We start from the raw sequence: 13,004 nt of genomic DNA, 5'->3' as shown, positions 1-13,004 counted from the left end.
GTGTAGGTTTCGCTTTTTTTAATTTGAGCGACCAACTTGTGAAAACAAGGCACGTTGATATGTGTCTACTGCAGCTCTTATTGTGCACTTCATCACATAACACTACCAATCTGTGGTGACTTGACTTTTTTGACTTTCAAAATGACCACCTCAGTGGTGCATGGGTCAATAACAAATAAGAGTGTTTGCAACAAAGCAAATAAAGAATTATTATTAATGTTATGTTTTAGGAAAATTATGTTATATGTACTTTTTCATGCATGGTTGGCATGTTGGTAAACTCATGACCTGAGTTGGTACCACCACATGGCTTTGATTTTCCAACAAAAGTGTTTCGATTATTAATAATATGCACTAAAGCAGTTTTGTTAAAATAGTTTTTACTAAAAATAATAATACTTCATCAATAATCAGCATTATCATAAGAAAATAAATATTTATTATGATCATTAATAAATATATAAATAAATAAAATATTATGCAAAACTAGTACTACCCAATAATTTTTTTGTAGAATAATTTAATTCTTTAGGCTTGTTTCCTTATGATGTCAGGACAGTTTAATCACCCATTTTTGACGTTATGCATACAATCAAATACATTTGTTTTGGAAAAGATGAGCATCATATCATTGACCCATATGCGTACATCATTTTAATAGCCCAGTTTATTTTATTTGGTGTTTTACTTTGGATACAATCCTGATGCAGCACGGTCAAGGCTCGTCCTCATGTTGTTCCTCGTATCGCTCAAGTCTAATTTCAAGTGATCAGCCGTGGCTTTGGTCTGCTGTGTGGGAGTACATAATCGGATGTTTCATTCTGGCTGAATTAGCCCTCCAGAAAGACCACATCACTTTAAGGCCTCCTCCTGCCCTGTCAGAGTCCATCGTGGGTGATGACGCAAACACACACACACATTCACACACACACACGCATACACACTCAAGACATCCACGGATGGCTAGAGGCTGTTAAAATGAGGTGTTGAGAGTTGGCTCACACGCTCCAATGCGCCATGTTTCTGGGTGCTTGTCACTGGGCAGTGCCATGCTATCCGCCCCCCTGTACTGGCACTTATTGGTGCCATTGGTAGAGTCACTTTTACTGATGGGTTTAATCGTCAGGATTGGTACTGGCGCTTAATATGACGTCTTCGTGCACTGCCCCTGCGGATGTATCAGCTGCATCCCAGTTTTTTTTTTTCTGTACTTTGAGGCAGAATCTCTCTAACGCTGCCTCTTCTCCAGTATTTTGAGAGCCAAAGGAAATCCTGTATTTCATCTGGAATAATGCAGTGTAGATAATGGCCTGTCTCCTCGGGAGGGGTGGATGGGGGGGTATGTTTTTCTACAAGAAAGAATGAAGGAGTTTCTATGGTTAATTCTGTAGGTGGACAAATGGGTAAACGTGCCACTTTCGATGTTAATGTAGATTAATTTCATCAAGCTTCTTATAAATGTATTTATATGAGTAATATGCAGTATAAATAGTTCAATTTTATATGCCAATTTATTCTGTTCTTGTTTTCATGCTTTTATTTTTCATATGGTCATGACTTGGCAAAAGGTTATTAGCTAGTTATTTATAATAGTCTTAGGCATGTAAATGCAATATTTCATGCCGCCTTCAAAGGTATTTTGACTAAATCAGTAGAAATTGAATCCCCTCTCTGGTGTTGTTACGGCGTCCCATTGATTTGCTGGAGTTTACGCTTACACAGGCGAGCCTTTTGAATGCAGCAATGACTCAGCATCCATCGACAGTCATGATGGTGCTGCTTTTGGTTGTGAGACCAGGCACTGCGGGGTTTCCCTGTCACATGAACTGTGTGGGGGGCTGAATGCGACAACATTAACCCCTCACTTTCCGCTCCATCTTGAGGTTGAATGCTTTTCACGCCTTACCTGTGTAAAATGGAGGCTCTGAGGTAAAAGGGTAGAGGTAAATCACTGTGTGAGAAAATCCCACTCTGTGTATCCGAGCGATTGGAAAACCCCAGCATTTCAGGTTAGATGTTTAAACCTACTTAAGTTGTTACATTTCCAGTTCCCTGTTGCAAAGTTTTGATTGGTTTTCACAGTTCTGCTTGCTATGAAGTGCTTAGCTCAGCAGTGTTTATCACATGGGTGTTGACTGTTTAGACTGGTAAAGAAAGTATGGTCGAAGCACCACAAGATACCACTTAAATTTGTACAAACACGTTAATGTCATTTTTGAAGTTAAACTTGAGTGTTGTCTGAGAGCGACAGCTTGCCTGTTTAAATTGTTCATTGCTCAGGAAGTTATTTTGAAACAGTAGCTTCTCAAGCTACAAGCTTGAAATTAGCAAAACAAGCTAACTACATAAAGGTATTTAAAAAGTAGTTAGCTATTACAAGTTGCTAACTACATTAGCTGTGTCTTTTGTTTCCACAAATAAGCTGTATTTATCTGCCACATTAACAATAAGGGGGATCTGAATGAATGACTCACTCACATAAAAAGAAAAAAATACCCCTTTATCGGAAACTTAGTGACAGCAGCATTTCACTCAATACTATGCCATTGAAAAGAAAACCTAAAATGGTGTGTAGAAAGGAATGCGGATCACAGAATCTTTTTTTTTTTTTCTTTTTCTTTCTATGTCCAATTGAACCAATTTACTCAAATGAATCCAACTTTTTGTTGCTATTGAGGAAGAGCTTTTGGTTATGGCCTTAGTGCATTCAGTAGTACATCTATCTATTCATCTATCTATTGTCGTCTTACTGAAGAAGTGAGTTAAGTTGTCAAAACAACATAATCAAATTGCGAGGTACATTTCCAAATGATCAGCTGAAGTATTTTGTTTTTTTTTGCTGCACAACTCATTATACACTCCAGTTATGACTTAACCATGACACATATATGATGAAATTCTAGGTGACTTGGAAAGTACTGTACGTGGGCGAATTTTGCCAGTGCAATTATTATTAACACCCTCTCCAATACGTGGTTTTTAATCATAGGTTATTAAAATATCATTTTCGCTATGATTGTTGTTTATGGCCTTCTTTTTTATGTGAGTCATTGAAATGTGATGTTTTTAGTATTCTTTTCTGATTGATTTTTTTCTCTGTTCTTTTGAACTCTACAGTAATAGCTTGCATTCACAGTAAACATCAGGTTTGGTTGGGCCTGTATCCATGAGTGCGCTCTTGCTGGAGGCGTTCTATGGCGGTTCCCACAAACAGCTGGTCGATCTTCTCAAGCAAAGTGTTGAAGACTGTGTAAGCTTCACTCTACCTGCGAAGAAATGGCACTGGAGGGCCAGAACTTCTGCTCTGTACTTCATGCAAGCAGTTCCAGCAAGTTCCACGTACAGGTCAGCAGAGGTCATCAGTCTGGTTGTGTTCCTTAAAGTAATTTTATAGTTTTGTTAAAGAGATAAATATGTAAATATACTGGCACAAAAATATTTAGACAGTTTTAGACATTCTATTCATTATTTCAATGCATTAGATAAAGAATGTCAAGGCAAGTGTCATCTGCAAATAAATCTTCATGTGCTTATTGGGTTCTCGTGAACATTTATTATTTACCAAATCAAAGAACACCATTTCATACATTAAATGTTGTCAGGTTAAGTATAATCGTTGTACAATGCACTTACTGATTTACTCAGTTCTGCTGTACTCATACTTCAAACATTTGTCATCCCCCAAGTCCCATACTTTAAAGCCACATAGCTGTGGTTTCCTATTTACTGCAAAGCGTGGCTGAGGATATTGTAGCTATACAGCTAAACTTGCAGGAGCAAATCTTTTAGATGCACACATATACCAAAGACTTTTTTTAGAAATTGAAATCCTGTCTGAATCGAACACATTTCTGCATTTCCCTCACAACCTCTCCATAAAAATATGGATCAGATTTCATACTGTTTTTTTTTTATTGTTTTGCATTATGTATATACAATGCTTATATATTTTAACCTAAGATATTTACTAACTAATGCTAATTTTCTCTGCGCTGCTATTGTAAATTCACCACTTTTTTTTTTTTTTTTTTTAGCTTTTTCCTTCTTCTGAAATCACAGACATAGCTATCAAGCTATTGTCATCTTTTTTAAATATCTACTAACACGTCACAGTAGCTTTGTGTAATAACACCAGTGTAATGTGGTTTGACATTTTTACACGTAATACTAGGATGTTCTTAAAAGTCAAAAACAAATTTTATCAAAGTTAAAGGTGTTGCTCGTACATGTGGGTACACAGTTTGATCAGTCACTATACGATCTGATTATCTAGCTGATACAAGATAAACACCAACGCTGAGCTAAATGTGAGGAGTGTAATTATAGCTGCCTGTTTTATTTTCAACAGAAGAACCTGAGCAACACTTTACAATAAGGTTCAATTTGTTCAAAGTCTTTCTTCCCTATTGTGACATATATCCGAGTGAAATAGCTTTTCGAACAAGAAAAAATTTAGGACGGGACTTGATTTTGTCCATGGGGAATTAATTGGGTCTTGGATGGTTGTGGTTTGCTATTGCTGTGATGTCATGTGAGTGACAGGTTGTCCCGCCCTCATGATGCCAGTAAACATGTCATCAGAGAAGAGAAGAGATGTCGTTGCAAGAAGGAGGGGTTATGTTGTTATTTTGATTAAAAATTACAAGGGCACATGAATTAAAAAAAATTGATGTGCACAGATAAATAATATTTTATTAAAGATATTAAGATATTATTTTTTATTGTCGAAAGAATTGTCGATTTTGGTTTCATGATGACTTTAAAGTTATATACATCAGATATCATGAACTGACATTAAAAAAACATTTTTATTATTTATTTAATTAGCATTTGTTCATCTAAATGTATTATTTGGTGTTTTTAAATTCTAATGTTCATTTATACAAATGTGTAGAAATGAACATAAATCTAGAATAATGAATACTCTAAAAGTATTGTTCATTGTTAGGTTATGTTATAAACAATATTAACAGGTACAACTTGATCTGAATAATGTATTAGAAAATGTTGAAATTACTATTTTTCATTGTTAGTTTATTTTAACTAGTTAACTAACGTCAGCATATGAAACCTTATCATAAAATGTTACCAAAACTACAGTGCTCCAAGAGCAACGCTTGCTTTTCCAAATCGGCACCTTTGATAATGTTACAAACCTGACTCAGCACAGAGCAGCTTGATACCTAATTCATTAACTAATGCTAACTAATCAAAACTCATTGTAAAGTGTTACCAGAATCAGGCTATTTTCAATTTACGATGATATTTTAAAATGTGGGCCTACACCTAAAGTGCACTACATAGGGAGATTATACACTTATATTACACTTATGGAACTCTGTGAAGTGTTGATTCAAATAGAGTTTCTAAAACTGCATAAACAAGGACACAAACACATTTAGAGAATAGGATCCGATGGGGACTTTCTTGCTTCCTTTTAAGGGACGGAGAAACCGCAGGTGGGTGGGGGAAGCCCTGAGCATTCCTTCAGCTGCAATCTCACTGCACTCGAAGTTAAGCAAAAGGAAAAACATATGTTTCATTCCTTAAGTCAGGTATGAAATATGCACAGTCATAACCCTTCACGTGTCAATTGGATGCACTTTCAAAACTTGTATCAACAGTCAGGACGTTTGCAACTTGCCCTCATGGCGACTATTGTGAAAATATTTGAAAGTGGTCCATTTCATAGTGAATAGTGATTTCAAAATGGTTCATCTCTTCTCATGCTTGCAAAACAAAATAACGAAGAGGTACTAAAGATACAGTAACACTTTACAACAAGGTCCCATTAGTTAATATTAGTTAATGCATTAACTAACATTAACTAGCAATGAGCAATACATTTGTTACAGTATTTTGGTACAGTAATCTGTGCCAACATTAGTTAAGAAAAATACAATTGTTTATTGTTAGTTCATGTCAGCTCAGGTCCATTAAACAATATTAACAGGTACAACTTTTGATTTGAATAATGTATTTGAAAATGTTGAAATGACTATTTTTCATTGTTAGTTCATTTTAACCAGTTAACTAACGTCAGCATATGAAACCTTATCATAAAATGTTACCAAAACTACAGTGCGCCAAGAGCAACGCTCGCTTTTCCATATCGGCACCTTTGATAATGTTACAAACCTGACTCAGCACAGAGCAGTTTGCCCACCCACTGTGTCTCTTATCTTACAGGTTCTCACAAAGCCAAAATGTCTGGTTTAGTTACGGTTAATAGTTTGTGCTGGAAAAAGTCAGTGGGCGACAGTTACGGTAACGTCACAGTTTAATGAAAGCCAACAATGGCTCCTGTGTAGGATGGTTTACACACCTTGGATGAAGTTTATATCTATTGAGTACATTAATTTGAGATTTAAAGTTCTTTCCACTGAAATAGATGAGTCAGATTTAGCTTTTGGCTTTTGGTGGGCCCATCGCTCATTAAGGTTTATAGGACCAATACCGTTTACCGTCTGCCTACTTGCCTCATCAACCACATCAACTGGACTGACCTAAAAAGTTGCATTAAACTCGAGTGTCTGTCCTCACCTCCAGTTCAAAGGGAACCAGAGAAAGCCTTCCTGTTTCATTATTATTGGACGCACTCCACTTGACAATTTCGAGAGGAAAGCAAGACTAAAAATAGTAACTTCCATCATCTGGTTTGATTTCAGAGTTGTGTGCAAGCAAGGATTTGGGAGGTGCCGTTCGGCGCTCGTCCTGATGGAGTTGAGGAATGGAGACGTAATCCTGCCGCACAGTTACGAGGGCACAGGGTGGTAGAAGGTCCCCCTTTCACGCTGATCTTAAAGCAGTGTGATTGGTTTTTCGTATAGTTAAGATTAGGAATTGGTTAGGGGGAGCTGGTCGTAGATTAGCATAAAAGGGACTCTTCTGACAGCGACAGAGTCACGGTCGCGAGGCCGCGGGCTCCCCACATCAAAGAGACTGGCGAGCGGGCTGGAGGGTTAGACTGACAGGCGGTGGGGGCTTAGAAGAGGGGGCTGGGTTCATTTAGGGAGACCAGAACTGAACTTCAAAGCCCTTGTCCCATGGCTCTTAGCACATACAAGGGTAAAATTTTCAATGGTCTCCTACTTGTGTATATAACATCTTAAAGCAGTGTTCATTAACCTCAATACTGTTTCTTTCAGCAGAGTGTGCAGAGATTTCTGTGTCCTCTTGTGTTTCAAATGATGCTTTTTTTTTTTTTTTTTTTTTTTTGCAGATCTTGGATTTCATTTTTTACTCTTTAGTCAATTGAGACCTCTGTCGCAGGCTTTTTATACATTTTTGCATTTCAAAAAGTCAACTTTTTCAATGTTAGTTATATTAACACTACTGTTAAAAAGTTTCAGAAAGGTTTTTTTTTTTTTATTAGTACTTTTATTCAGCTAGGACACTTTAAATTGATCAAACATGACAGTAAATACATTTATAATGTTACAAAAGGTTTTTGAACTTTCTATTCATCAAAGAAACTTGGGGAAAAAATGTGTGATGGTTTCCACAAAAATATTAAGCAACACAACTGTTTTCAACATTGATAATAAGAAATGTTTGTGTCAAATCGGTGACACTTAAAAGATTGGAGAAATGGCTGCTAAAAATCAGCATCACTTTAACATCACATTATTGAATTGTAAACAGTTATTTTAAATTGTAATAATATTTCACAATATTAGAGTTATATTATTTTGTTTTTATCATATTATTCTGTTATATTATTCAGTTTTTGATCAAATAAATGCAGCCTTGGTGAGAATAACACATAAAAAAGTATCAAAAACATTCAAATAATCTTACACACCCATACTCAAATATGGGTTAAAGTACTTACAACAGGAGCTCACACTCTGAAAAGTGAACAGTTTTAAGAACACACTCATAAGAACAGTTTTGACTGGAGATTTTTGCAATTTTAATCTCCCAGTGTGCCATAATCACACATGATCAATGCATAGGCTACTGACTGTTTAGAATCAAATTTTTTATCTTATTGTTTTATTACAATTCTCAACATGATTATTTAATCATTTTTCCAATCGCAATGCCTTGAAAAAGGGGATATTAGCGGACTTTTCCCCCTCATTACAACAGGCCTTTGTGGTCAGAACAATTTTTGTTACAATGAGGATCAGTGCTTAGACCTATGATGGAGCATTGATATTCAAGTGTGCCATGGCAGACAGCAAATTAATGTTTTTTTTTTTTTCTTTCTCTGTCTCGCAGGGTTTTGTTCACAAGCTCCATCCTCAATCTTGCTGAGCTTGTAGCCCTGCGGCCTGATCTCGCTCATCTTAAGAAGGTTCTCTACTTCCATGAGAACCAGCTGGTCTATCCAGTCCGAAAGAGACAAGAAAGAGACTTCCAATACGGTTACAACCAGATCCTCTCATGGTAATAGCAGAGTCTACTGAACTTTACAAAAGTACCTGTGGAAGAAAAACATACCATACATACATACCATACATATCTAATGTGCTGGATATTATACATGCTGGATTTAGAATAAATAACCATAGCACACAGTATGTAATTTCAATTTCATCATTATTTTCCACTGTAGAAAAAAAGTATATGCAAATTTTTGCAGAACTAAAATACATTAGTGTAATGAGAATGAAAGTGCTGTGAGTTACTCTAAATAGTTTTTACTGTTCATAGTGTACTTTGATGACTAAATATAATTTAGAGTAGTATGGCAGTGTAAATGCCTTTTTTTAATTCATAGCTAATAACATTAGACGTTTCACTTATATATCAGTGGTTGATCTAGAAATCTGGTCACCATTACGTATGTTAGTATGTCAGTAGTCTGTTAATAACAAGTACCATTTCTGTACCAGATTGGATTTTTATTCACAAGAGAGACAGTGTGTCTGAGACAGAATAGTTTATCATGCGCGTTACTTGGCATGATGTGGTTGGTTAATTATGGGATCGTATAATGGCGCTCTAATTCTTAAGAACTCAATGTTTTAAAGCCTAATGTCATAATCAATCTTGATGCTTGAAAGAAAGGGTTTTAAGAGCTCTAATTGGAATACATTGTGATTGTTGTCTGTCAGAGTATCATGTCAATAATTCAAAGGCCCTTTGCTTGCTCAACTTTATTAACGTGGCAGAACAGTGACACAAAAAAGAGCTCGGCTCCTCTAATTCACTCTCTAATTGAGTGCAATGCAGTGATTGATTCTGGCAATTGGGGTGTGCCATTTAAAAACATGGTTTGTTTGTGTCTGTGGATTCTAATCAACATGTATTAGATATTTTAAGTGACTAGTTACTATAGATGTCTGCTAAGCACAGCTTTCCATATAAGAGTAAAGTTCGCTTTTCAAAACGTATGTTGTTTTCAATAACGCTCATTTTCGAGAATTAATTAAGGACCGGAGAAATATTGTGACATTTTGTGGCTTGCTTTGTCAGTGTTTATCTTCCTCCATCATCTGAAATGAAAATGTTTTCCCAGCCTGGTTGCGGATGTGGTGGCGTTCAACTCCTCGTTCAACATGGAGTCCTTCCTCTCCTCCATCTCCACCTTCATGAAGACCATGCCCGACCATCGGCCTAAAGATCTGGACCGGCTCATCCGGCCCAAGTGCCGTGTCCTCCACTTCCCGATTTGCTTTCCTGATGTCACAAGGTCTGTTCTTTATATCCCTCACCACAGCCTTCTAGGGATCACTCCTCCACTGATTAAAAAATGTGCTAGCAAGTTCACTCTTAATCCGCCCCCAAAAGCTGATCGCGTATGCAAGCGTGGTTAATGGCGAGTGGGCAAAGTTGTGTAAGAAAGTGATTAGAATAGACAGCTTTAATATCCTGTGTGGATCACTTGACACGCTCCGGCTACAGATACGTGCTTGTGCTTGGGCGCACATGCATGGACATACACAACATGCCCACTGGGACAGAAAGTGATTTCTTTGTGTTATAGTCTGTTTGACTGTAGATGGTGTAGAAATTTGTGTTTGATTTTTGTGTGGCTGAGCAACCGCAGTATAATAATTAGTGAGGATTTTCACTCGGGGAATTTCATCTGCATTGAATGGCAGGTTATTAAAATGCACCATTTTTCCAAAAACATTTTCAGAAACCTTTCGGCTCATGTGGACGCAAGCAACTGTAGTGAACTGACTGTTCATGCTGTGTCCATTAATTATATATTGCTTTTTAGTTGGTTATCATGACTTAAAATGCATTTTTTTTTTGGTATTTAAAATAATCTTGCATTTTGAGATTGCTTGATTAGAGGAAATAGCTAGGAAAAAGCAAATATTTAAAATGCGTGATGTCCTTGTGGTCTCACTCGCTGGTCCCTGAATTGATTTCTACTTTTATTTGGGGTCTCTGAGCACACTGCTCTTTTTTCCCCCCTACAGCTTTAAAATCTCACTGTTCTGCGTACTTCGTTTTGACTTGCGCAGTCTAGATTGGCTTCAGAATTTGCTTCCCGAACTGTCACCTTCGATCAGCAAGCATGGGTGTTTGTTTTTTTCATCGCCCCGTTCCAAAACAATGTCAAGAATAAGTCGGCTAGAAGCAACTCCTGCTTCTTGTTAGATTCCTAATGAACAGCAAGCAGGACCCGAAACGAGTGGAACAATATTGTAAATTCATTTTGATTCAAGGCATTCTTGGGCTGGCTTATGTGTGCTGGTTTAAAGATTAAAGAGGCTATAACCATGTAGTGCATACTATTCACATTCTCCCTTAGCTGTATAGCAGTCTTTGTCATTCTGATGTGCATGTCGCGATTAAATTAGAAATGTGTGAAAAGTTGCAGATTGGTTGCAAAATTGTCAGTAGGTTTCATAATAAAAACATAAAACTTTATATAATTCTAAAGGGATCAGTTTGTGTCCATTCAATTAAATATATGTTATTATATATATGAAGAGTTCAGATGCAAAAGCATCTAAGTGCCATCTGAAATTTTCTTCTAGAATGATCATTTTTATCAAGCTCGTATATTTAAGTTCAATAATTTCACTTAAATGGCAATGCACATTACCTATTAATTGTCATTTAAGTGAAATTACTTAACTTAAATATACAAGCTTTATAAAAATGACCATTCTAGAAGAAAATGTCAGATGGCACTTATATATATATATATATACATTTATAAAATAAAAATATTACTAGAATATATTACTATATAAAATATAATTAGATATTTGAATAAATAAAATATTATGTACGTACTGTATGTACACTCACAAACACCCAATATTATAAAAGCGTAATCTATTCATTTGAATCTGAATCTCATGTGTTCTATATGTGTTAGCTCAGCATAAAAGTGTCATGTCATATATTTTTATTATATCTTTCTGTTTTATATGTTTGCAGTCCATTACTTTTCTGCCTTCTCTTCTTTCAATCTGTATATCTAAAATGTTTATCTTCAGGTCTGAGCGAGGCATGTTTTCCATTATCTCTCTGATGCAAGTTTTTTTTTTTTGCATTAGTCAGTTCTTTGTTGACAAAATCAAGATTTTTAATGCAAACTTAAAAGAAATATCCAGCCGCTTTGTGTTTTCAAGTTTGTTTTTCGTGATTTAGAAGAGCCAGACCACTGAGGTCACGTTTCAGTGTTTGTCATCACTAAAACAGCTGTGTATGCTTTGCTGTATTTTTTTTTTTTTTAATGCACCTATATTGATAACATAGCTCTCCCTTTTTGTTCCGGAAAATACTTTTGTGTTTTAGACATGCAAACTGAATGAAAGAATACTGTATTGATGGAAACAGTTTGAGTGAATTTAGCGAAGAGCAGAGTCACTTTTGTACATGATATTTCTTGTGTCTTTCCTTTATCTTATTTACTAACGATTCACAATCCAATTTGACCAGATGCTAAATATATATTGACTATAAAAATGTGTATAGTTTTTTTCAGCACAAACACTCCTCCTTTCTGTGTTAATTATGCTTATTATAGATTGCACCTTATTCACAAAATTAAATAAATAATAATATGCTATTACCTAAATTTTGTTTGAAATAAATAAAATATCAGAAATTGTGTCTAGCACAGCTTGGTGAGCACTTTTTTGTTCTTATCTGATTTGAATTATTCTTTCGATGAATCAGGCAATATATAATAGGGCCGGGGTATTCAAATTACCCATGGTTCGGTTTGTATCACGGTTTTAGGATCAGTTTCAGTACGGTTTGGTATGTGCTATGTTCAGGAAAAAAAGGACTACTACCAAATAAAAAAAAACGAAAATAAGAACAAATAGAGCAAAGATACAAATAAATGAAACAATGCTCTTTAAGTTTTTCAGATAGGTCTAATAGTACTTTTCAGGTAGAGACATTTAGTAAAGTAATAAAATGTAAAATAACACCACATATAAGCTTCACTGTATAAAAATGAATCCTTATTAAAGTTTCGAAAGTTATTCAGTCAAGAGCCGTTAACATCATTAACCTTAAAAAACCTAGCCATTAACACCAAAACAACAGCAGCATATTAGGCTGCTGTCACTTTAAGACATAATGCACGGATCCTAAATACCAATAGGCCTACACATGCGTTGTCTTTCTCAACTATTTACGTTCACTTAAGACGGTCGGAAACCTTGTATGACCAAAACTGCTACTTTTCAGGAATTGGAAAAAAACACTGTATTTTTTAAATAATCAAACACTGTGTTGTCAAAGTTGATATTGCGTCATTATATATGATCAAATATTTGCATGTCATTATATTATTAACATTTTACCAAAAGTTTTTAACCGGCGAATGTTGTGTTTATCCGTTATTAGAATGGCCGCTTCTGAGGCAGTGCATCACAAGTTTTCAAGAGCTTACAGGTTATGAAGTTTATTGTAGCTGTAGCTCTGTGGGCGCTCCGTTTTTTTCTGTCATTTGATCAAAATGCTATAAAAAGATGAAGTGCAACGCACAGACTATTTAAAACAGTATTGGCTATGACTCAACGACAAATGTTAGACTAAAGGCAGACTACAAGAGCAGCCGATTTTGGTCC

At 35.8% G+C, this 13,004-nt stretch overlaps 1 protein-coding gene across 6 annotated transcripts in view; it reads left to right on the top strand.

The window, feature by feature from the left end:
• Positions 1 to 13,004, top strand: part of gtdc1 (glycosyltransferase-like domain containing 1) — a 38,896-nt gene that overhangs the window by 3,179 nt on the left and 22,713 nt on the right. For 4 of the 6 annotated variants that reach the window (XM_079880389.1, XM_079880392.1, XM_079880394.1 and 1 more), the window contains exons 2-4: positions 3,118 to 3,345; positions 8,227 to 8,394; positions 9,470 to 9,643. In XM_079880389.1, the coding sequence (XP_079736515.1) occupies positions 3,167 to 3,345; positions 8,227 to 8,394; positions 9,470 to 9,643 (521 nt within the window). In that variant the 5' untranslated portion in view covers positions 3,118 to 3,166. Of the gene's footprint in view, positions 1 to 1,877; positions 2,010 to 3,117; positions 3,346 to 8,226; positions 8,395 to 9,469; positions 9,644 to 13,004 lie in introns of those variants that run through there. The other 2 variants (XM_079880391.1, XM_079880393.1) reach the window with 2 other exon arrangements.

Source organism: Squalius cephalus (assembly GCF_949319135.1).
Source record: "Squalius cephalus genome assembly, chromosome: 9".
NCBI classification, from domain to species: domain Eukaryota; kingdom Metazoa; phylum Chordata; class Actinopteri; order Cypriniformes; family Leuciscidae; genus Squalius; species Squalius cephalus.
Note: the sequence above shows the minus strand (reverse complement) of the source record. Positions and strands in the feature narration are given on the sequence as shown.